The sequence below is a fragment of the Taurulus bubalis genome, assembly GCF_910589615.1.
Source record: "Taurulus bubalis genome assembly, chromosome: 1".
NCBI lineage: Eukaryota > Metazoa > Chordata > Actinopteri > Perciformes > Cottidae > Taurulus > Taurulus bubalis.
The window spans coordinates 17186969-17213085 of NC_136589.1; the positions used below are offsets into that span (position 1 = coordinate 17186969).

The 26117-nt window shown below is 40.5% G+C and overlaps 1 protein-coding gene across 1 annotated transcript in view; it reads left to right on the forward strand.

Annotated features, from left to right (window-relative positions):
* kcnh5b (potassium voltage-gated channel, subfamily H (eag-related), member 5b) overlaps positions 1-26117 on the forward strand; it is a gene marked incomplete at both ends in the record, with an annotated part of 140336 nt that overhangs the window by 6896 nt on the left and 107323 nt on the right. Inside the window, 5 exons of the mRNA XM_079232089.1 lie at positions 1468-1591; positions 4554-4660; positions 9864-9992; positions 15119-15234; positions 18260-18652. Coding sequence (XP_079088215.1) covers positions 1468-1591; positions 4554-4660; positions 9864-9992; positions 15119-15234; positions 18260-18652 — 869 coding nt within the window. The remainder of the gene's footprint in view (positions 1-1467; positions 1592-4553; positions 4661-9863; positions 9993-15118; positions 15235-18259; positions 18653-26117) is intronic.

Genomic DNA, 26117 nt, shown 5'->3' on the forward strand with positions numbered 1-26117 from the left:
AGCTGTCAACTCATAAATGTTTGTGTCCTTAAACGCACCGAATGAAGAGTTCTTCTGGACGTCTTACTGAATAAAAAGGTAATTTTAGAGAATACTTTTAGTTTATTTCAGCCAAGATCGTTTTTTCTTTCCCTACATCTCTCTACATGGAACAGTGAATCCTTTTACCCCACTAAGTACAAAATATCTGTAAAAAATTATCAAGATAACATGTGCAAACATTAGGCTAAATATTAAAGGAGAAGGGGGGGGGGGAGGGCGTGGCTTCATGCTGGTTGCAACCAACATGGCTGACACTGCAGGTAGAGTGGCTGTGACTCAGAAGAGAGGTGACCGGTGGCTTTAGGTAAATAAAGCTGCACCTGATGGTGTTGAAAGGCGGCTTGTTTGTTTTTGCTCTTTTGATGAACATGTGTTAATTAGCGTGTTAGCTAACGGCTTTGTGTGGCCACGTAGCTTTTTACGTTAACGTTATATATATATATATATATATATATATATATATTATATATATATGTCTGTTGGTCGAGGTGGTTTTCTTTGAGTAGCAAGGGGAGACCAGCTAGCTGGTCATTCAGCGTGACCATTAACGTGTGCTGTGATTGGTCAGTGGGGCAGCTAGAAGCGAGAAGCTACCTTGACTCTCAGGCTGCAATCAGCTGTCAGCAGGCCTAGGTCAAAATCCACGGCCTGCCACTGCAGTAACGTAATGCCAATGGCTTGAGAACACTTTTGGGGACATGACCCTCCTACTGTTGAAAAAAAAAAAGTATTTATAGTTTAATGGTTGAACAACTGAGCAGTCTGTGAAGCACAAACGGGAGAGTTTAATCATTTAAAAATGATTTCCATCCCAGGTGGTAGTTTTCATTTTTGTATATTACCATTATTGAATTACCTTATGGCAAAAATCTATTTAGTCAAATGGATCAAGATCATAAAGCAGCGTACACTTTAGGGCGGGTCTTACTGTGATTGACAGCTCACAGACGCTACAAACGGCTCTCTACGTCTCTACTCCTCTGTGAGGCGACGGATGTAATTCAAGATGGCGGACTCAAGAAACCAATGTTTCCAACTTCGCACATTGGTTTCCAACTTCTTACAAATAGTTTATGGTTAATAATGAACACATTTGGACTGAAAACGTTTTGTGAAAAGAGACTCTTGGTTCTCACGGGACAGCGTATACAAGCATATGATTGACCTTTTTATAGAATATGATGCATTGTCATTGCTGTAGAATAACCTAGCCAACAGGATATAAAGGAGTTAAAACGCAACATACACATTAATGGAGCTGATATATTCATCCAGAAACATCAGATATAATAAAGCAGAGGTTTGAATTCCTCTGCCTGGACCAGTTTCTTCATGCAATCATCCTCCAGAGGGTTGGAAACTTTGCAGCCTTTTATCTGTGTTTCATATTTGATGCCGACATGCTCTCTCTGTCCCGTCCGTCAGAAACCAGCTTCCTCCTGGGAAACGCCCAGATCGTGGAGTGGCCTGTAGTTTACAGCAATGACGGATTCTGCAAGCTGTCTGGCTTCCACAGGGCTGAGGTCATGCAGAAGAGCAGCACATGCAGGTAAAGAGAATATTTCTGCTCATATTTTGTGTTAATTATATAAACTTTTCAGCATCGTAAACATGCACAATTACGACTGTTTAGTGTCAGATCAAAGCTTAATGTGTTACAGTGAGAGCGATAACAATATGCAACCATTTTCATGTGCATCCACATTCTGAATCAATAGTAAGCATATATATCATGTAACTTCTGGGTTTATGCTTTTTTAAATCGTTTAAACTCTTAATTTAAAAGCAGAACTAATAAAAACCTAACATGTATATTTACAGCAGCTTCTTTTATGACTTAAAACCACACCAGTGTAGCCAAGTTCCTTTGTTTTATAGTGCTCCATTTGTTCTATCTTTTTTATTCAGTTCCATCTATTATTTAGTGTGTGTGTGTTAGGAAAAAATCACAAAGTGACACTCTTTTGTGCCTTCCTGCTTCTGTCCCTCTGTGATAATTAAAAACCCGCGCGGTGCTGCTCCAGAGAGCCGTTTACATGATGCTAGCCTCGTTAACGGCTTCGTCACTACTATTATATCATGCAGGAATATCAGCAGAGTCACACTGTACAAGAGAAAAAAAACATTAAAAAGGGATCTGGCACTTGCTGAGAGAGAGAGAGAGAGAGAGAGAGAGAGAGAGAGAGAGAGAGAGAGAGAGAGAGAGAGAGAGAGAGAGAGAGAGAGAGAGAGAGAGAGAGAGAGAGAGAGAGAGAGAGAGAGAGAGAGAGAGAGAGAGAGAGAGAGAGAGAGAGAGAGAGTCCGCGAGAGTTGTAAATGAATCCAATGTTGTGCTCCCAGGGATCCGCCTGCTGGAGGACGGCGTCCTGCTCGCTTGTCAGTCAGGACGTTTTTAAACTTTGATTCCAAAGGACGGCTCGTCTCCTCCAGCGCCTCTTAAATCTGAAGGGGGGGGGTTGGGCTGACTGTAGCCGGTGGCTTAAAAAAGGCTCTGAGCTATAAGTGAGTACGGGCGCTGAGATTTATCCGTCTGACCCCCTGCTGCTCCGGGCCCGGAGGATACCGAGACCGGCAAGTTTACTCGACGAGATGCCGAGAGGACAAAGGAGAACTTTAACTCACAGGCCAGATGAGTATAGTACAGTACAGTATAGTATATCCCACAGTAGTGAAACACTACAATCTATTTGTGTACGAGCCATTTTGCTTTGCTTGATGTATGTTGAACCTCCCACCACTGGGTGGCGTAAGGCCGACTTTAACTGAGTCGGCCCTATATAATCAGGAGTGGCATTAGGGTCAGGTGGTTGCTCGTTTGATAAGCACACAGTTTTTTGACCGCTAGGGACCGCATGGAACGTTTTGTGTGAACACTTTGTATGACAATATTGGAATATTGGAGAGTACAGAGTAAGACAAATGTTATGGTTTATTTTATGATTTCAATACATGCAGTTAAGATCTTCCAATAAGAATATGATTTATGTTCTGCAAAAAATAAACATGTTGGACGACACAACTGGACATCCTCATTAATGAAGCGCGTCAGGAATATTAATCAATGAGCAGCCAAGTAGTGCCTCTAGGGTGAATAGGTCACATGGGCACTACAATTTGTTTTGTGTGCAGGGACACAACATGTGTGTTTTTTTACATTTTGCTCAGGACAAAAACAATAATGCTAGTGGGGAAAGTCAATGAGTATTCTTATTAGTGGTTGAAACACAAAGTAAATACAGCAACGTGACGAAGCAACAGCCAGAGCAACTGACGTACTTTATACAATCCAAAAAGACAAGTACTGTTTTTTCTTGCCTCTACCAAACTGTTGGTGGTTTTGTTCCCTCTACCAAACTGTTGGTGGTTTTGTTCCCTCTACCAAACTGTTGGTGGTTTTGTTCCCTCTACCAAACTGTTGGTGGTGTTGTTCCCTCTACCAAACTGTTGGCGGTTTGGTTGCCTCTACCAAACTGTTGGCGGTTTGGTTGCCTCTACCAAACTGTTGGCGATTTGGTTGCCTCAACCAAACTGTTGGTGGTTTAGTTGCCTCAACCAAACTGTTTGTGGCTCAAAGATGAGCTCCTCTTGCTCGCTTAGTTCCCCAAAGTCCCCAGTGTGTAACAAAATGTGTTGTTAAGTTCAAGCAGGACGATGTGCTCATTCTAGTTCTATCATGGGGCTCCCTCACGGGCTTCCCTCTCAACCCGAGAGCATCTTAGCCGAAGGATATTTAAGCTATCTTACCTCACATAGACATAAAGTCTCTTTATTGAATAAAGCATCTGCGCTCCTTCATCTGTCGTGTCTTTTCAGAATAAACAAAATCCACAATTGAAGCTGGCAGAAAACACGGCATTGTCGTGCATCTTAAAAGGATTTTAATTTTAAATTACCCATGTTTAATTATTAATTTAATTGCTTGGGTGGGATTGTTCCATTATAAAAGATTCACTAGTAAGATTATGTTCACTATTAATCAAAGGAGCAATACAGTTTAAACCAACCGGTCCAATTAGAATGTAAAACCATGTTTGGATTCCTCATCCCTTTTTTTATTTATTTTATTTAAAACACCCGTGCAAGTTACAAACACATGGTTACATTAGCAGAAATATTATCTCTAATAATGACACCAGTTTAGGCATTTCTGTTAATAAAAACCTTGTAGAATTTTTGTGTTCTACAAGGAAGACATGTACTGTGTGTGTGTGTGTGTGTGTGTGTGTGTGTGTGTGTGTGTGTGTGTGTTGGGAAAGAAAGTGATCCCACAGACTAGATATATTAGCGCAGATTAAAGGAATGATTACAATAATTCCAGGAAATGAAAGCTGCACCATCAGAAACAAATCCACAATGTGTGCTGCTGCATCAATTTACTCCACAGAGACGCTTTATGGTACGATAACAGATCGACAATGCCACTCCGAACACATGTGATATACTGTAACACGGGGGTCAAAGGTCAACAAGGTCAGCTCAGTATTGATCGCCGCTGTTTCTCCTGTTTCTAGTTTTATGTACGGAGAGCTGACGGACAAGAAGAGCATTGATAAAGTCAGACAGACGTTCGACAACTACGAGTCCAACTGCTTCGAGATCCTGCTGTACAGAAAGAACAGTGAGTGCTCGCCGGCTTTCTGGAACTGGAAACATGTTAATGCATTTTACTGGACAAAAGATTCACTGGTCAGATTATTAACTAACTCTTTTAGGAGCATTACACTTTAAACCAACGTGTACAATTGTTATTTAAGGCGAGATACACACAGAAAGAAATACAAAATGTGGGTGTTTTATTTTACTACTTTATATGTTTTGCATCTGGAATTCTCCAAAAGTTACCATTAGATGATGCTTCTTTGCAAAACCGTGGAACCAATTTTGGCTCTATGGCAGATATTGCTATAAAAACCTTCATAAATCACAAGCAAATATATTGATGTTGCACATCAAATTAAACAGAGCCTAAGAATCAGTCAGCCATTTAAAAGAAACTCAAATATCATAATCATGGTTTTACACTTTGTTTTTTACTGTGTTGTTACAGTTAGATAAACAGTTTGATACAAATGTAATCTGTTCATTCAGCTAATTTGTGTGCTCTTTTTTTTTTACTGGAAAATATAGGTTGTTTTAAAATAATTTTGTTAACATAATCACTTGTATTGAACACCATAATTAATATACAAGTGAAATATATGGACATGTTGCCAAATGCCCACTTTGGAGACCTCGCCTGAACTCTGCACTAAACCCTCTCTAACTTTGTTCTGCTTCACTTTATCAAAGTCAACCTTTGCAGAGATAATGTTCACATATTGTGCTATGATTTGGGTTAGAGTTAGACCTTACAGCTGCATTATTTCAAAGAAATAATCATCCTGAAAGTGCTTTTTTTCTAGGTGAAGCTGAAACTTTAATTTGTGTGTTGTGTGTCATCTTCATTTACTCATAACCAGTAACATATAGACATATATTGCTGTGTGTTCAGATCACAACTCACATTATACTCTTTTATTATAACACCAACATTATTCAAATAGCCCTAGTGGTTGCAGAGATACACCCTTTTTTAGTTTGGATATGCAATTTTCGAGCATAGGCCTATAAATAGGGTGGTTTTCTAAAGGTAAAAATGTAATAAAAAAGGGGTGTCTTAAAACCTGATAAACCATTGCAGCTCATATGACCTTGATATGAATACCAAACCATATTGTTCTTGATCTCTAATGAATCCACAACTCCTTGCTTTTAAAAAACATATATATTATTTTCAGCATGAATATGATCAAAAGTCTGAGCAAGAGTCCCCCAAAAACTACTCCTTGAGTTTTTTTATTGTGTTGTTCGCTCCCTTCCCATCATCCCACAGAGTAATACTGCACATCTTTAGAAATATTACAATACAAACTGCAATCATAATAACAACAAACACAAGCATTGAAATGTTAGGAAGCAGTTTCAGTCCAAAAACCGAGTTTTACGGTTCAGAAATTGAAAAATGACCTACTTTGAGCTTTTTCTTTGTCCCACCATAGCATACGTGGTATGTAACTGACCGTCTCCTTCCGCATGTGTCATCTGTCACACTTTCAGAAGAGTCTGAGGACCAATGAGATCGCAGGACCTCAGAATGCCCCCAAAAAAGACCAAAATTCGTCCGGTGTCGCGTCGCAATTTCGAGACACTTATGCTCGTCAGACAATGGCCGAGGTTGATTTGTTAGACTCCCACAGACTCGTAGGTTACATGGATGCGTCTTTGACTGAAAACAGTTGTATGGGGGACTTGTGAATGATTGAGTGAAACTTATAATCGCGTAGTCATTTTAAGCCGTTTACGGAATTATTCAAACTCAACGATCTTTAAAAAAAAAAGTAAACCGACATGTCTCTTCTAACAAGGGTTACGGTATTTAGCAATTTAAATGAATTAAATTGGATCTGTGGATGAGGAGCACAGTTTTAGTTAGTTTAGTAAAAAAACACAATTCTCATTTCCTGGGAGAGGAAAGAGCTGCAGGCTTATAAGGTTAATGTAAGTAATCAATTGGGGAAGTTTCATGGTGATATTAGTTAATTTGTTTTACCCTATCATTTTCTCTAAATTAGATTTTTTTTTTTCACAAATCTTAACCTTTCCCTCAGTCAAACTGATTTAATGTGACTGTGAATAAATAATCATGATTGCTTGTTAAATCCTCGAAACAGAATTATATCTCATGTTTAATCGATACGGAGACATCGGAGCCAGCGGATCATTTCAAAAAGTCCAGCCGAGATCAGGCTGCTCTCGGCGGGCAGCAGAGCGCTGACGGCCCGGTGCTGCGGGGCTCAGCGGTCCCGTTTGCTGGTCCGAAATGCATTCTGGGATATTGGCTCTCAAGTACGCTCAAGTCTGCTCTGATGCATCCCCGGTAAAATGGGTAAAAAATCAAGTCACATCCGGGCATTTTCACCGTTCTTGGCGAGAAGCGGACTTTTGAATTGGAACAGTACTTGGGCCGCGACTGATGAGGTTTCACGAGTCCACAAGTACAGAGAAGAACGCTGATTGAGAAACGGCCCTTGTCTTGTGTGTCTCCTCTGTGTTTCTGCACTTCCTGTCCCCGTGATTGTCCGTGATTGCCTGTCTGCTCTGTTCCCTGATTGTGTATTCCTTTCACCTGTGCTGCCCTCATTGTTTCCACCTGTTCCCTGTTACCCTCCTCTTGTATTTAAACCCTGTTTGTCTCTTGTCCCCTTGTCGGATTGTACTGTTTTCCCCCGTCTGTTACCGCGGGTGGATGTCCCATGAGTTCTATGTCTGTTTTTGCCTGTTCGTTCTCCTGCCGGTTTTGCCCCCCGTTTTTGCTCCCTGTTTGGATTCCTGTTTTCGTTACCTGACACTTTTAGTCAAACAGACCCACATGTTCTGTCTCCCGTAAAGTAACATAACAAATATACTTTTTAAATAAAGCCACAACCTTTTTTTTTTAAATCTAGCAAGGTAGTTTTTTTTATTTGTATTCAATTACTTGATAAACTCTCTATCTGGGCGACCGTGGCGCAGTGGTGAGCAGGGTCGTCCGCCAATCAGAGGATCGGTGGTTCGATCCCCAGCTCCGCCAGCCTGTGTCGATGTGTCCTTGAGCAAGACACTTAACCCTAAATTGCTCCCGTAGTTGCGCCTACGGTGTATGAATGTTAGATAGTCCTCATGTGGTAGCTCCTCTCATCAGTGGGTGAATGATTCCTATGTAAAGTGTCTTTGAGTATTCAGAAAAGCGCTATATAAAATCAAAGAATTATTATCATTGTATGCTTTTTTTTTTGTTTTACTTTCAATCTCAAGTTAATTTACATGTTATAATTTATTTTACTTACCTTATTCAAAGTATGTTGTATTATTTATGTGTGGAGGATTTAAACCCCTGCTAATATTATATGTCGGATTCTGGACGGATTTATTGAATCCGAATGCAACTGATGTCAAAACCCCAGATGAAGTGTGACTTCAAGGCCCAGAAGGTGGAGGAGTAGATTCTTGTGTCCGGTGTGATGTGAGCAGTGAGTCCAGGATTAGCAGCGTTGTGGAGGAGCACGATGAACCAAAGTGGGCAGACAGAAATAGTCCTAAATGCTCCCGAGAGAGATCACCTATGAGGGCGGAGGAACAAGTACAAAAGATCAATATTCAAACTTCTCAAATTTGCTGACAAATCAGCTCGTATCAGGCTGGAGGAGATATTCATGAGGCTTGTGTCCACACATGTACAGGACTTTGGCTCACTTAAAAGTGCATGAGGAGGCAATAAAGTCACAAATAAACCCCCTCGGCTGGTTTGAGGTTCTCTTATGCAGAAAGAACAGCGAGTTCCCAAAAAAGAGATGACTTTTAACAATAAGGCTGTATAAACCACTTCTGTTTTATTTTTTAAAACCGCGGGCTAAAAAATAATCTTTAGTCATGTTCATGGACAGGCAGGAGAGTGGAAGGATCAGATTGTTCTATTTGAAGATTAGTGGGTTCATCAGGTGACACAGGTTGTGCTCAGGACAACGGAACGGAGCGGCTCCTCGTGCATCACGTCCTCACAATCTCACCGACCGCTTAATTAAACAGGATTCTTGATGAGTAGGATCCTTAAGCCGTGTTCAAACTCAGACTGAGTAGGCAGTGTGCTCATGCAGGGAAAGTGACAAATACATATACTCAAAAATTATATATATATATTTTTAATATAGATATATTTATATAATTTTGATATATTTCTAGATGTATATTTATATATCTATTGACATGTATGTATTAATATCAATATTTATTTGTATGTATTTAAATATTAAAACATATTTAATATAAAAAAATATAAAAAGTAAATATATGTATAATAAATAAATAAATAAATAAAAAAATATATATATATTCTCTGACTGTCAGACAAAATTATATTACAATTTGGGTTACTTTTAAATAACAATGTCAAATGTTCTCATACATGTGATCATTAAATCCTTGTTTTGGCAAAATATTACATACAAAAATGTAGATTTTTAAAATGTTCTTTCTTTTCCAATGACAATTGGAATCTATGTATGGAAACCTTGTTTTTACGGTTGTTAAGAAAGAAAAAAAAATCCCTAGCTTTGAGCCTTTAAATCCCTTTTGGTTGCTCAGAGGTCTAAACAGCCATAACTGAAATCACCTGTGTGGGTGTTTTATGGTGCTTAATCCACAGTGACATCTGTCAGCGCTCATTGATTTCTTGTATATTTACTGGTACACTATTAAACATGAGTATATATGCAGTTCATACTGATGCAGTTATGGGATTTGGTTTCAATGTGTTTTAAAAAAAAAGAACCCATTACATTTAGGAGCAGATTCTAATCACATTTGCAGATACACAAGTTCATTTTCACTCATGTTAACGTAGTGAGCTGGTTGGTCGGCCTCGGCCCTACTTCAAGAAATGTGTTGAACTATTGTCTCATGTCACATATCGAAGGCCGAAGAGCAAATCCTCCGATCTGAAAAATGTACTTTCTTCAGAATACAAACAAAAATTGCATTCTTGCAGAATGCTATTTATTAAGGATACCCAATACATTCAGACGTTCAAAACGTCCACAAACCAAATGGATGACGTCACTTCTTATGTTCAGTCTGTGGTTTCATATCATTGTAAACAGAGTTTTTCGCTGTTCATTGGACAAAACAAGACAGTTTTCTTTCTCAAACAAAATAAAAACAAACAAAGAAGTTGGCAGACCTTATGAGGACACACACACACACACACACACACACACACAGCTAAGATTCCTCTGCTGTCTCCGCAGGAAGCCCCGTGTGGTTCTACATGCAAGTGGCTCCCATCAGGAACGAGAACGACAAGGTGGTTCTGTTCCTCTGCACCTTCAAGGACATCACGCTCTTCAAGCAGCCCATCGAAGACGAAACCACCAAAGGTGAGCGCTTCTCTGATAACGCACAGTATCAGAGAGACCTGTGGAGTGGGATGTTCAGAGCACACCGTGTGCAGCTAGGTGCACTGAGCTGCCAGAGAAGTGGATGTTTCTGCTTTTTATCATTCAGGGGAGAGTAAAGAGTTTGTGGAGAGACAACAGTTTGTAAGTGGAAACCAAATGAGAACGAGGCCGGACGCCCCCAGTAAAGTCGTTCTGACGGCACATATAATTAAGTTTCTTCATCCTCCTCCTCTTCCTCCTCCTGTGTCAACTTTTTCGTCACGCTTCTTGTTCTTCCTCTCTCGCCGTCTTACTCCCAGCGCCATTTGGGCTTTTAGTGAAATATCTCGACAACTAGCAGATGGATTGCCGTGATATTCGGTGCATCAATTAATTTTCCCATTCGAGATGATGTGGAGAGACTTTGGTGCTGCTCTGACTCCTCATGTGAATGTGCCCAGCACTTTACCTGCAGAACGTATGACGTTCCCATCATTACACCCGTTAACCCTTTATCGTGCAAGTGACCACATTTCCCTCACAAAATATTTCAATGAGTGCCCTATAAAGGGTTGGCATCGTCGTTGTGAACGTGTTAACATACTGATGTTTTGTATCCTTTTCATTCCCTTTGATCTCTTCCTTCACCCCATTCCCCTTTAGAGTCTTCATCTCTTTTGTTTCAGTAGTTGTCTTCCTTCCTCTTCATCCTTGCTCCTCCGCTTTCTTCTCTTTCTGTGGCTGGATGGAATAAACAAAAGAGCGAGTCAAGTCTTGTTTCCCTTGCGATGCGGGAACGTCTCATCTGTCAGGTTGTGTTTGAGGAGGTTGGGACGCTGTCAGGAATCAGGGATGTGTGGGTGGCGGTGTTGTCCTCTGTGCCCTGGCTGATGCACAGTGTCAGCTTCCTGCCCTGGGAGTCGTCCTCGGCGTCGCTGAGCGGATGTGTTTGCCCTTTGACAAGGATTCCTCACCCTTCCCCCTTTTTAATGTACACACACACACACACACACACACACACACACACGTAAACATGTGCGCACACATGCAGCAAGTTCTAGAGACCTGCGGAGAGTTGTTGTGTGATTTGTTTCTTCCCTCGTCATGGACTCAGTGACACATGAATAACATTGGTTGAGCATGCAATTAGAGCTTGAGTGGAACTAATATTGTCACATCGGTGCGGTGACGTCTTTGCTGGTTAACTGTTGCTTCTGCTGATGATGTGACAAACTTCAGATTTAGTTCTCTAGTCATCTGTAATTGGAATGGAGACAAAACACTGGAGGTCTGCTGTCCAATAAAGCGGCATTTTCTCTTCTGACCACCAGGGGGCGACTCTTCTGGTTGTATAGAAGTCTATATAAATGACTCTACTTCTCTCTTGATTTATTCCCTCAGTAAACATTGTAAACATGAGTTTATGTCTCAATCTCTAGTTTCAAGTCTTCTTCAATAAAACATCATGTTCATTTAGTAAAGTATGGTCATTTAGAGTCAAACAGACCATAAAGCAGGGGATACTTTAGGGGCGGGGAAACAAGGTGATTGACAGGTCTCTACCAGAGTGTCACTTTTCTGCAGTCCAAACATGGTCACTTCCTGTTCACTGGTTTAAAAAAAAAAAGATGGCGACGGCCAAAATGCTGAAATCAAGGCTTCAAAACATCTTTGTGTTCAGTTTAAAAGCTCCAATTAGTACGAGCCGTTTCAGTTCCCAGTGTGACATTTTAAAATTAAACGGTGTTGGAAATGAAACGTTTACTGCACTATGAAACAGATGGCTTTTTTATTGTCGTCATACACTCTGTGCAGTAACAAAGCTGCACTTTGCCGTTTGGAGTTTGACTGGCGTGCCGGCAGCCAGACTGAAATTGACGCGGCGTGTTTCAGCGCAGGGCGGCTTGTTGGCGGCTCAGTGAGGCCCAGAGCAGCCCGGTGTTTAGAGGGGTTCTGCAGCCGAGCTCGCTCACGTTGCAGAACCGAAGCTTCGCTCTCGGCTTCGTCTCCGGCTGCTCGGCTCGCCACAACGTGTCAGCGTCAGCCGAGCGGGAGAGAGATCTGCTGAAGATCCTCAGCTTGAAACACACTGAGTAGCCTTTTTTTTTCATCTGCAGATCCCAGATTTAATAGCTGCCTTTTCAATAACTTCAGAACATTTGGGATTTAATACAATTCCCTGCGTGCACAGGTACAGTTTCAGGTTATTACAGCAGAGCAGGGGCAATAAATAGTCTGCATCATCGGTGAAACGGAGCATTAAATAAATACAAAATAAAAAAATTACAATTTACACTATTTATAATATAATAATAATATAATTTACATTCTCCCTGAGGAAATCTACGACTTTACTCGCTGTAGTCGGGCATCGTTCAGGGGGCCTGAAATACACCTTGAAAAACACTACATGGTTATTATATACTGTATTCTCGCTGTAATTTATGCCTGTAAAGAGTTGAATTTAAATAAGTATTTAATCAAAATAAAAAAATCACAATCTGTTTAACAACCCAACATGTGCTAATAACAATATGTAGTAATATTACCAGGGCCATGATCTGGTTATCTTCAATTGTAGCTCATAACACTGACGAAGAAAATTATATTATTTTACATTGTCAGCTAAATAAACAACGTGCCGTACTGAGCGCATGTTGGGTGCACGAGCAGCTTTCTTATCTCTCGGAAACAAACATGCAAATTAATGTTTTTGCATGCTGTCTTCATGCATCCGGACCTCAGAGGTGTTACACCTGTGCCCATGTGACAACCTGGTTCCTCCATGTGTCCGTCCGTCTGTCGAAGGACAATCCGTCTGTGAACTCTGTGCGAGCCGCTGATCAAAATCTCATTTCAGAATTCACTTTGGTGGCGCGTGCAACATGTTCTGCTCCCGTTTTTTTAGCCCACTTTTGTGCTCCAGAACGATAAGTCGAGCATTCTTGAGGGGGGACGTAGCAGCAGCATTACTATTAACCGTGAAAAAAGAAAAAAATAGATCCTGGTTGGAGCCCGTCGGTACGTATTTACATGAGTGCCACTGAGACACATTCCTTCATCCCCGTCGTGAAGAAAGTGGTTTGCTTTCCGTGCAAATGGTTCGCTGTTTTTTTTTTCTTACTCAAACGCATTAGGTTATGGTACTCTGTAATGCATGCACACAATACAGTGAATTATGCAACCTCTGCTACTGTATCGGCGGTGTAGAAAAAGCACTTAAGTCCTTTTGCTTTATTAAATGGAGTAATGCTATGATGGAAAAACTACGGCTACAAATAAAAGTCCTGCAGTCGACTTTCTGCTTCAGTGAAAGTAAACACGATTCAGCAGATAGCATGTCAGACTTTAAAGTGAAGAAACAAGCAATGCTTTATTTTATACATGAATAATTTCAGAAGCGTCAATTTTTTTATTCTAGTGTTATAGATTTAAAGGAGCACAGGACACTACTTATATTACATTACAGAGGCCAGAGTAAACATGGTACTGTATCCAGATATACACTTAAAAAAAAACTGTCCAATGTCTTTCATTTATCAAAACAGTGGCACAAGTAGAGAAGACTTTTTTGTTCATTATTATTGGGAACCATAATTCTTGTGGGTCCCACTGTACCACATCATCCCTGGCCCTTTGGGGATCTATTTCATAGATCCCCAAAGGAGTAGCCTGTAGTGCCAAATTCTGTTCTTAAGGAGCTTATAGTGCCACATTACTCCACTAGAGTGCTGCGCTCACTGAATGCAGGGTTACTTGTTGTTCCCAGAGTCTTAAAAAGTAGGTTGGGGACCAGAGCTTTCAGTTATCAAGCTCCTCTTCTGTGGAATCAGCTTCCACTTTCAGTACGGGGGGCAGGCACGGTCACCTCATTTAAGAGTAGACTTAAGACTTTCCTCTTTGAAAGCGCTTATAGTTAGAGCTGTTTCAGGCTAATAGTTGGGGCTGGCTCAGGTTTATAGTTAGGGCTGGGTTAGGGTTAGCCCCTAGATATGCTGCTATAGGCCTAGACTGCTGGGGGACATCATAGGATGCACTGAGCTACTCTTCTCTTCTTCTTTCGCACCTCTCTCCTCTTCTTCTCTTCTCCTCTTCTTTCTCTCCTTCTGGATACATTATTGTCTCTTCAATGCACATTACTAATGCTACTTTTTTTAGGGAGCCTCTGTGCTTCCTCGTCTCAAGTTTCCATGGATCGTGGCTGTCTGGAGCCAGTCCTGCCTGCTGCCATAGCCCTGCCATGCTCATACTCTCTATCTCTTTCTGCTTCATGAATCATATTCATTGAATGTGCTGTAACTCCGTTACGTTATTCATTCATGACATGACATCTATTGCTTCTTCTGTCCATCCGGGGAGAGGGATCCTCCTCTGTTGCTCTCCCTCAGGTTTCTTCGCTTTGAAAGGGTTTTTACTATCTTTATTTGAGGGAGTTTTTCCTGATCCGATGTGAGGTGCCGGGACAGGGATGTTATGTGTACAGATTGTAAAGCTCTCCGAGGCAAACTTGTATTTGTGATGTTGGGCTATATTGAATTTCCTTATCTCTGTGACCTACAACACAATGTCTTTAGCTGTGAGAGGCAGTCGGAGGTATGAGATGGAGCTGTGTGCCCAGATGGAGCTGTGTGCCCAGAGAAAAGTACTAATGAGCCCAGCTGACCAGCTCTCAGACAATTTACAAGAGTTTGATACCTACAGACAGTAGTATTTATAAAAAAAAAAAAAGTCAAACATATGTTAAATGTATAGGTCTTGGGGTATTGATCCCCCGAAGGAGAACTTCTCCTTCATCTCCCGCTTCCACATGAAGGTCGGAGCACATCGGACAGCTGCACAGTGGAACCCTGCAGCTGGTGGAGATACAGTTGTGTTCAAGGACACTTTAGCGGTGTGGTGATTTGCCGTGAAAGCAGGGCCCGTGCTGCGTTCACATTGTGTCAGGTTTATTGTAAATATGAACTACCATGTCGGGAAAGAACTTACCACCAGAGGCAAGTACAAATGGGAACTGTAGGAATATTTAGTAACTCCGGTGTTACTGGAGTTGCAGCTGATGTGCACTCTTAAAGCCAGTTGATGAGTGTTGTGTAAACTAAACTGTGTTCCACGTCTCATTCCTGCAGGATGGACCAAGTTTGCGCGACTGACACGGGCGCTTACCAACAACCGCAACACGCTGCCGAAGCTGGCGCCCATAGACAAACCGGAAGTCAGCCACAAACCGTCCCGCCTGGCAGAGGTGAGCTCATACACACACACACACACACACACACACACACACACACACACACACACACACACACACACACACACACACACACACACACACACACACACACACACAACCAAATGTAACCGTATGCTTATGTTTTTTTGTAAATGATCTTGAAAGCAGAAAATAACTACAGTATAGAAAATATATATGTTTTTAAATGTGTTACCTTCGTAGCTTTAAGTCTAGCTCCCATCCTCTGGTTTCCTCTCAGGTAAAAACAGTTTACTCTTTGGCGCAGTTTGCACTGATGATGAGCTGAGGCTGAACCTTAAAAACTAATAATAATAATAATAAAAAAAAAAAATATATATATCTAAAAAGCTCCAACATAGGAGAATAATGTACAAAACTTGCAGGATTGAGCTCAAAACCTGACTAAACTTGACGGGTGAGGTCACCTGGAAGCGACTGCAAACATTGCTAACGCTGCAACTCTCTGCTCTGAACATTATTTCTGCACAAATAAATCCTCACATAAAACATTAAGTACCACATTGAAACCATTCCACCAACTCCGAGTTTAAAGCAGCCGCACAGACAGACATGGACACGTGAGAATAATGCACTTTTTTTGTGTCACACACAACCACGCCCTCCATACATCCAACTCTACGCCGCTTTCCTCTACTTCCACTTCCACTTCCTCTCACACGGCAACTTCCCCCAGAGCTGCAGTTTGTTCACCCAGCAAGCAGAGCGTTCTCTTCCCGTGAGCGGCATGCTCCCATGGACTGCAGGCCGTCATTAATATTTCATGTTGGTTGGGCAGATGGAAGCTGGGCGCTGTGGGCACTCTGAATGATTGTGACTGCAGCTAGAAATTTAGAAAAATGGATTTTGGTGTCTTTTCTTTTTCTTTTCACCCGACTGTTTTTAATTAATGAACGTTTGAGTTTGAGGTATGTCGCCTTTTAATCAGAATTTTTAGGTTTTATCTCTGCTTAGTTTAAGGCGAGAAGTGCAAAAAAAATTATACAAAATGAAGCAAAAGTGTTGCTTCCAGGAATGAGTAGAGGAGACGAGAGAAAGGAAGGATGCAAAGCAAGAGAGAAGAAAAATTCAAATAGACACAGAGAGGTAGCTGAATAGGAGAGGAAGTAAGGAAGTGAAGGAGGATGCAAACAGATGGAAGGGAGGAGAAAGGGAAGAAGAGAAGGAACCGTGCGTGTGTGGTTTGTTTAATGGACTCTTTTCGTCCCTTATGAGGGACGACTGTCGTTGCTTCTGGTGCTTCAATTTTGTCAATTAATTAAAAATAATGTATCTTTTGAGAGTCCGCCTGCTTTATGGACTTCTTAAATCACTGTACTTATTTTTATACATAAAAAAGGAGTAAAAGCATACAAATAAATACTGCTGTAATGATGTATGTTATAACTTGGTTTCTTGTATATTCACGGTAGTATAAATGATAGGGTAAATGATAAGGTATAATAGTGGTAGTATAAGTGTGAGGATAATGTGAGTAATAAACAAACAACTTGTAGTAGTAGTGCTAGTAGTAGGAGGAGGAGACGTAGTATTATTGGCCTTCGACGTAGTTGCACCAATGTAGCAATAACAATACTAGTCAGTACTACTAGTCAATATTAGTCAGTAATACTAGCAGCATAAGCGGTAATGCAGTATTAGAAGTGGAAATACATGCAGTAGCAGTAGTTTAAACATTATTTCAATATTATCCTAAATAGTATTATCTGTTAACTGTCAAACAGCAAGATTAATAATCAAAGTTCAAATAAGTACTACTGTAAATGCACTGAAGCTGATATTTTGATAAAGTTGAAACGAGTGTGATTCATAATCTTATTTATACATCACAGCTCGCAGCTGGATACAAACAAAAATAATGTGAAGTTTAGTGTAAAGTGAGTTGATGGTTGAGGTGTGATCATCTCAGAACAAATTAAACCCATTACACAGAGGAAGCCGAGCTCAGCAGTAGTCGTCGTCATCATCATCATCATCATCACTCTGCAAAAGATGATGGTTGTTTAAAAAATTATAATAATTTGTGTTTAGTTTTTGTCCGTCTCATCTGATTTTTTTGTTCATTCGTCCTCTTCTTCCTCATTTCAGGCCAAATTGATTAATTATGCAGTTTTGTCTCACAGAGCTTTACGGAGAAACAAAAGAGATGAAAACAGAAAACTTGAGAGAAAAAACCCTGCACAAATTGTAATATACTTTTCTATTTCCACTGCCGCTCTCTGCGCGCACACACACACACACACACACACACACACACACACACACACACACACACACACACACACACACTTCTTTGTGTTCTGACTATTAAGTATTAAGTAAATATAAGTGGCAGAAGAAAACTAACTTTTCTCTGCATGCGTGCAACAGTATGTATGTATTAATCTATAAGTCAGGGTGTAATGAGAATTTCTCTGATAATATTACAATTTTTTTTCAAGTAAAGTTATCTAATATTATTTATATTAAAATCTCTCTTGCTTAGAAATACATCCTTTCCAAATACCTATCTTATTATTATTTTGTCAATATCGCCTGGCAAACAGCATGGTGTTCATTTAGTACATTATGGTCATTTAGAGTCAAACAGACCATACAGCAGGGGATGCTTTAGGGCGGGGCTACAAGGTGATTGATAGGTCGACACCAGAGATGTATACGGCGTCTCTACATCACTCCTCCTCAGTCCATAAATGGTCACTTCCTGTTCACTGGTTGCAAAAAAACAAAGATGGCGACAACCAAATTTCAGAACTCGAGGTTACAACTTATATTATTTAGATAAAATCAAACGATCTGTAAATACAAAAATATGTCGTGCATACTCTCGGCCATTATCTCTTTTGTGCGTTTGGTCCTTCATTTTCATTTGTCAAAATACATTTTCGGTCTTGATTTTCATCCTTCACGTGCAACAGTGTTTCTGTTGTGTTCTTTAGAGGATAAATAACCTGATAAAAGAGTTTTGCTGAGTCGACTTTTCCCACCGCTCCTCCAGGTTCTGCAGCTGAACTCCGACATCCTCCCGCAGTACAAGCAGGAGGCCCCTAAGACGCCGCCCCACATCATCCTCCACTACTGCACCTTCAAGACCACCTGGGACTGGGTCATCCTCATCCTCACCTTCTACACGGCCATCATGGTGCCCTACAACGTCTCCTTCAAGACCAAGCAGAACAACATTGTGTGGCTGGTGCTGGACAGCGTGGTGGACGTCATCTTTCTGGTGGACATCGTCCTCAACTTCCACACCACCTTCGTTGGGCCCGGTGGTGAGGTCATCTCCGACCCCAAGCTCATCCGCATGAACTACCTGAAGACCTGGTTCGTCATCGACCTACTGTCCTGCCTGCCATACGACATCATCAACGCCTTCGAGAACGTCGATGAGGTACGGCGTTTTTTTATGTTTGTTTTTTAAAGATGGCGTTCTCAGCTGTGATTGGCTGGAAGGAAAGTGTGCACGGTTTACTAGTGCTGTAGCGGACCGTTGTCGATTCTGTTTCGTATGGAAGTTTTAATGACACCAATATTCAAGAAAATATGCGATCATTGCATCAGAATTGGAAGGCAAGTTTTTCTGTAGAGCACATTTCAACAACAAGGCGATTCAAACTGCTTCACGTTATAACATTAAAAAAGATTTCAAAACGAATAAGAACATTCATTTAAACATTAAAAATAGACTACAAGTTGCAGTGCAGTTTAAGAAATAAAATGCAGTAGTGAAATGCAGAAATGTATTAATATCCTTGAATCTGGTTCAATTAAAGGCAACAGCACACAGAAAAGTATTCAATCTGGATTTAAAGGAGCTGAGGGTCTCTGGGGGTCTCGTGGACTTTGTTCCAGACATGTAGACCAGTAAAACTGAACACTGCTGCTCCGTGTTTAGTTCTGACTCTTGGAACAGTTGAGCTAGTAACGTTAACAGCATCGCTAACGGCCAACAAACAACGGTTTTGTTCAGTTACATTATGATACGTTCAGGTTCAGTTACATTACGATGCGTTCAGGTTCTGTTCAGTTACATTACGATGCGTTCAGGTTCTGTTCAGTTACATTATGATACGTTCAGGTTCTGTTCAGTTACATTACGATGCGTTCAGGTTCTCTTCAGCTACATTACGATACGTTCAGCTTCTGTTCAGTTCCGTTACGGTACGTTCAGGTTTTCTTCAGTTACATTACAAAACGTTCAGCTTCTGTTCAGTTACATTACAATACGTTCAGCTTCTGTTCAGTTACATTACAATACGTTCAGCTTCTGTTCAGTTACATTACAATACGTTCAGCTTCTGTTCAGTTACGTTGCGGTACGTTCAGGTCCTGTTCAGTTACGTTACAATACGTTCAGGCTCTGTTCAGTTACGTTACAATACGTTGAGGTTCTGTTAAGTTACATTACAATACGTTGAGGTTCTGTTCAGTTACGTTGCGGTACGTTCAGGTTTTGTTAAGTTACATTACAATACGTTGAGGTTCTGTTCAGTTACGTTACAATACGTTCAGGTTCTGTTCAGTTACATTACGATATATTCAGGCTCTGTTCAGTTACGATACATTCAGGTTTTGTTCACGTACATTACAATACGTTCAGATTCTGTTCAGTTAAGTTATGATACGTTTAGATTTTGTTCAATTGCATTACGATACGTTCAGGTTTTGTTCAGTTACATTATGATGCGTTCAGGCTCTGTTCAGTTGCGTTACGATGCGTTCAGGTTTTGTTCAGCTACATAACAATACGTTCAGGTTCTGTTGAGTCACATAACGATGCGTTCAGGTTCTGTTCAGTTACGTTACGATGCGTTCAGGCTCTGTTCAGTTACGTTACGGTACGTTCAGGTTCTGTTCAGTTACATTACGATGCGTTCAGGTTCTCTTCAGCTACATTACGATACGTTCAGCTTCTGTTCAGTTCCGTTACGGTACGTTCAGGTTTTCTTCAGTTACATTACAAAACGTTCAGCTTCTGTTCAGTTACATTACAATACGTTCAGGTTCTGTTCAGTTACATTACAATACGTTCAGCTTCTGTTCAGTTACATTACGATGCGTTCAGGTTCTGTTCAGTTACGATATGTTCAGGTTTTGTTCACGTACATTACAATACGTTCAGATTCTGTTCAGTTACGTTACGATACGTTCAGGTTTTGTTCAGTTACATTACGATGCGTTCAGGCTCTGTTCAGTTACATTACGATGCGTTCAGGCTCTGTTCAGTTACATTACGATGCGTTCAGGCTCTATTCAGTTACATTACGATGCGTTCAGGCTCTGTTCAGTTACATTACAATGCGTTCAGGCTCTGCTCAGTGAAAATGCGTACTGGCCGAAGGTTAATCTAAATTAAAATGATCTATCGATGTAGGTTTTCTGATTGAATCTCAGGGAATAAATGGGTCATGACGTTGCAGAATGAAGCACGTTGTAGGTGTAAAGTGGTGATTATTGTGAGCCATCAACCGTTTCCTGCCGTCTGCTGATTGGTCCAGAGTCCCAGTGGCCGTACCTCATGTGGGAGGCGGTCTCACTGCCGCCGGTTATCGGATTGCACGGCATAACATCGGCAGAGTTTAGCCACATTGTATAAAGAAAGAAAATCCACCCAGAAAAGTTGCCCAGATGAGAACAAGAATGCGTATTGTTAATAAAGTGTAACTGTGCCGAATTACCATCCATCCAACAGCCTCAGCTGTGCTCTGTGTTTAATGCCAATTATAAATAATTAAGTTATCTTTTAGTTTATGTTTCCTGCTGTGTCTGTTTGTCTCGTACCAGACACAGCAGCAGTTGCCATAATTAGCTAATAAGCTCATTAGGTTTACTGATTAATAATTGATAGTGCTCTGTTTTTTTTTTTTTAACTGAGAGGCCAGTTTGCATGTGGAAATGGAGAGTAACTGGTAATTCTAACTTTCCAGTATAGTCTGGTTTTGCTGTAGAGGTACCCATCATACTAAAGTCATGTGGATGTATTTAAACCTGCTGCCATGTAGGATGGAATTGGGACCAAGTGCATTGATGATGGGACTGTTTAATATCCAGTATGTGCCTCTGGGAACCAGAGGTTTCGGTCGTTTGATTCCCACGGCGCTCTCGGAGCGATCAGAGAGTTTTTCACACCCATCAGATTTCATCAATGTGGCCTGAAGTCCATTAAAGGTGATTTTCCAACTGATTTTCTGCCAAATTAATTGCAGGAAAGCCTGAGTGGAATGTGAAATGAAGAACACATATATGATTGCACAGAGGCATATCTCAGTTTCTTTTTATTAATGTTTGAAACATTTAATATTTTCCCAAGTGGGTGTGTGTTTGTGGTTTAACACACTTTTGTGACGCATGCTGTGTGGGTTTATTCGTGTTCAGACGTCCATTATTGTGCTTCTTTGAGTGTGAGAATTTCCGTCTGCCAAGAATGTGCTTTGAAACGGCAATAATAATAATAGTAATACCAGTAATTACGCTGCCAGCAACAACATTTTTCACCATCTATTTTTTTTTTTTTACTTCATTAAATGATTGCACACCTCCTTCAGCTTTTTATTCTGAGCAACGTTTACATCAACACACTAAAACGCTTAATTGTTCTTTGCAGCTCCAAAAGTCACAACTAAAACTAAATTATAATTTTTGGGGGGCGGATGTTGAAGTAGCCACTAAAAACTTGTAAATTTACTTTCACCCAGGAGGTCGCTGTTTGTGTCCCATGCGACTCTAAAAGTCAACATATTTTGTAGTTTTGTAACATTGCAAAACATTACTGCATTCCTCACAAACTGTGAATTTGCCCACGTGATGTTGTAACCAGTGGCGGTGCGTCAATAGAGGGCTCTAGGGCGCCGCCCCTCTCAAAATTTTGCGATTAAAAAAAAAAAAAGAAGAAAAAATAATAATAATATATACTGTCAAAAAACATTATATCCCAAATAATTTAAATATGAAATATACCGTGTTGACGCGCTAAATGTGTGTGGGAGACCGTAAGCCCCTGTCAACAAACACTTAAAACCAGTTAAATGTGACCAAATATAATATATCGCCGTTCATCATCACTGAGAAAAGCCCCTCCCCCTGTCGGGGCGCCGGCCAAATGTGAGTCTATGGAAGCGAGCAAACATTTCAGGGGCGTTATGGCGAGGATAGCTTCTCATTGGCGGATGAAACGCGAATCTTCGGGCGCACAAAAGTGCGCCCTAGCCAATGACATTGTTTCTTATTGCAAAGTGAATGCACTATTCGTCGAATCAGAGACCTTTATCATTCCCTCACAGCCCATATAGCTCCCACGTATCTACGCGAGCAATACTAGCAGAGTGTAGCAGACTTTGATTGTGTTAGTATGGCGACTGAAAACTCTGTGGTATCTCTACGCGAAACACCTTTCAACCGACGATCAGATGTTGACAAGAAGAGGCTGAAAGAGTTGGGACCCGAACGTCCGGATTTAAAACTTCAGCAGCAAAGCACTGACCGCGGGAGGACGTACACCCGGGTCGTTTCTCAATACCCAAGTACACAAGTACGGACTTGTGAACTTTTGGAGTCTGGACTTGGGAGTCCAGACTCTCAAAGACAGGAGGACGCAGGACGGTCTTTCTGCAATTGGAACAGCAGCTGACTTGATGACGTCACCTCCTCAGCTGTTGTTGTCATGAGTAACTCTGATTCTTCACTGTAAAGTATTTTTACAGTCAAACAAAATATGACAACCCTGCTTTTTTTGTACTGGTTTCACAGACATACACATATCATTGTACATATATATTGTGTTTATAAATATGTATTTTATATAAATACGTATATAGATACACATATAATTGTAGATATAATATGTTTATGAATGTGTTTTTATATATATATATATATATATATATATATATATATATATATATATATATATATATATATATATATATATATATATATATACACATATAATTGCAAACAATTAGTTCAAAGTAAAAGTTAAATTAAAATCTTCAGTTATAAACCTTAACCTTTCCCTCAGTCAAACTGATTTAATGTGACTGTGAATAAATAATAATGATTGCTTGTTAAATCATCGAAACCGAATTATAACTCATGTTTAATCGATACGGAGACATCGGAGCCAGCGGATCATTTAAAAAAGTCCAGCCGAGATCAGGCTGCTCTCGGCGGGCAGCAGAGCGCTGACGGCCCGGTGCTGCGGGGCTCAGCGGTCCCGCGATATTTCCCCACATCTTATCCGTCTGTCTGTCTCTATATATTTATCTATAGGTTTGTGACACCATACTTGGACACACCAGGGAACGCTTTGCCTTCAAAGACCACCTCACCAGTGCCACCTTACTGCAGGGCCTCCAGTTTAAATGTCTTTACAAGTAGTGGGGCCTACTCTGTCAAACACCCAATGTAAAATGTGATGTCTCTCTTTCTGAATCTATTCTGCTCTAAACCTCTTTCATGTGAGGGTGTGGGCACCTCTTTTATTCTGTAAACCTCTGAAACCCAACCCAATGTTTCTTAAACCATTCTGCTCTGAACCTCTCATGCCCAAAGTTACAGTTTGTTGATAGTTGTTATTGGACAGTGTTGAGTACTGTGTTTTCTTGAAATAAAGCTTTGTTTTTTAGAATATTCTACTCAAAATCTCTTTTCTTCTCATTGTGGAGTGTTATTTAAACCGCGCCGCCCAACTGCGCCCCAGCCGCCACTGGTTGTGACATCTGTTACGCAACGTAGCGTAGGACTTTCACCCAGGAGACCACTGTACGCGTTCCGTGTGAAACCGAAAGTCCACATATTTTGAGTTTTGTAACATTACTGCTGAGTCCACGTTATGTCAGGTTTTGTGACCTATGTAACATTTCATATTGTGACATATGTTACGCCAGTGGTCACCAACCTTTTTAAGCCCAAGATCCCTGAATTCTGCCTCGGTGACAGGCAAGATCTACCTGTTGAGAGAAAAAGACTGTACTTACAACTTGAGGCTTTGCATTTGGCCTAATTGTAATTGAATGAGAGCATACACTTTGGTCCAGCTTTCAATTTGATGGCACCAAAAACACACTAAATGACTTCATTTCAGTGCAACTTAAAAAGGGAATTATTTGTTAACCGCACACCATATGAACAAGAAAAAACACATTTGCAATGAGCAGGCTATGAACTACCAATATTAACTGTTGTATTTATCAACTGTTTGAATTTAAGCATAATTTTAGCAAAATGTTAGAAATGATCAATTTGAAAGATACAAAATCAGTTCAGTTTTTACTTTGTAAAATATCAGAATTAGTCAAGTTAAGATATTTTTATTTGGATGTGGTCAGAAATGTCCTAAACACATACATATCAGTCAGATATAATTACATTAATTATCTTTCCATTAACCCTCAAATCAAATAATAAATACACTTCACGCACAATTGAGTTGTATTTTCTCTTTAACTCACAAGTTGAAGGTCACATGTTTTACTTAATGTGAATATAATTAATTGAATCTCATTTCCATATATGCTACGATTTTGAAAATCGAAAAAAATGTTGGTTAGGAAATGCAAGACCTCGCACCTAACTCGGTGGCACTCCGTCGGCTATTATCCTAGTGATCCTGGAGGAAATAACAATCCTCATCCGATATTGGCATAACGCCTTCGGTCTTTTATCTCACCCCGTGCTAAATCGTTAGGTTTTTGTGTTATTTTCAAAATAAGTTATAGGTTTTGTCGAGGGTGTTTTACAGCTTGCGCACTAGGTCCCCTGCGGTGGGCTGTAACTCCTCTTAACCCCTATCAAGCGAGTACGTATATCGTCTATACCTTCTCTCTACCTATTTTGACACCATCTCATCATTATGACAAACACTGCAAAAGTCTTCACCCAAAGACACTTACCTTAAGTCTCTTTGGTAGGTTCAGTCGTCACTTCTGTATCTCACGGTGGATGGACACGGAAAGAGGGTTCAAATTGTTTTAAAGAACCAGAATCCTTGGTTTGGTTTCAGTCCCTTACGAATGGTAAGGCCGAGTTTTATTCAAAGTTTATCTTACATACAAACAATTAAATTCAATCAAACAGTTTAAAAATCACAAGTAACTAATAGAAATGGTTCAGTTTAGAGCTGGTGGATAAACACCTCTTCTCTCTTCTCTCCTCCTGCACAGAATTGCCAGGCACCTCTCTCCTCATAGCAGACGTTTCTTCCAGACTCTAAAGCTGGAGACCTGTCCCAACCCCTAAGAGCTAGGACAGGTCCAATCTGATTTTTCTCCTTTTCTAATAAAGATGCATATTAAGTCCAGTTTTCTCAGAATCTGGTGCAATCCCTATTCAGACTGAGATCTGATGAAAATCCTTTTTTTTTCCTCTCTCTCTCTCTGTGCATCAGCTCTTGTACCTCACAGACACACTTAACCCCTACTCCTTTTCTTCAAGGGTCAATCCTAGATCCTGTCTCTAAGGTCAACCACTGAGGGTTTGTTGCCTAATATGGTAACACTGGCTGCTGGATCCTATTACACAGGAGAGCTTTTTACAATACCCATAGTATAGAAAAGATTATAAAACATAGCAATTTATAGCATCCTATGCATTTCATGTGGTCTAATCACAAACTATAATTGAAATCTGAACCCATTTTCTGGCGTTATGAATCAGGCGGAGATCTTTTCTGACGTTGGTCTTCCGAAGTCCGTAACAAAAAATGTCAGCAGACACTTTAGAAAATGTTCGAGAATGTGTTTCTGAATTTATTTAAATTTTATTTTGGAGAGCGACAGAGAAAGTCTCCGAGATCGACTGGTGGATCGCGATTGGCGACCACTGTGTTACGCAATGTAGCGCAGAACTTTCACCCAGGA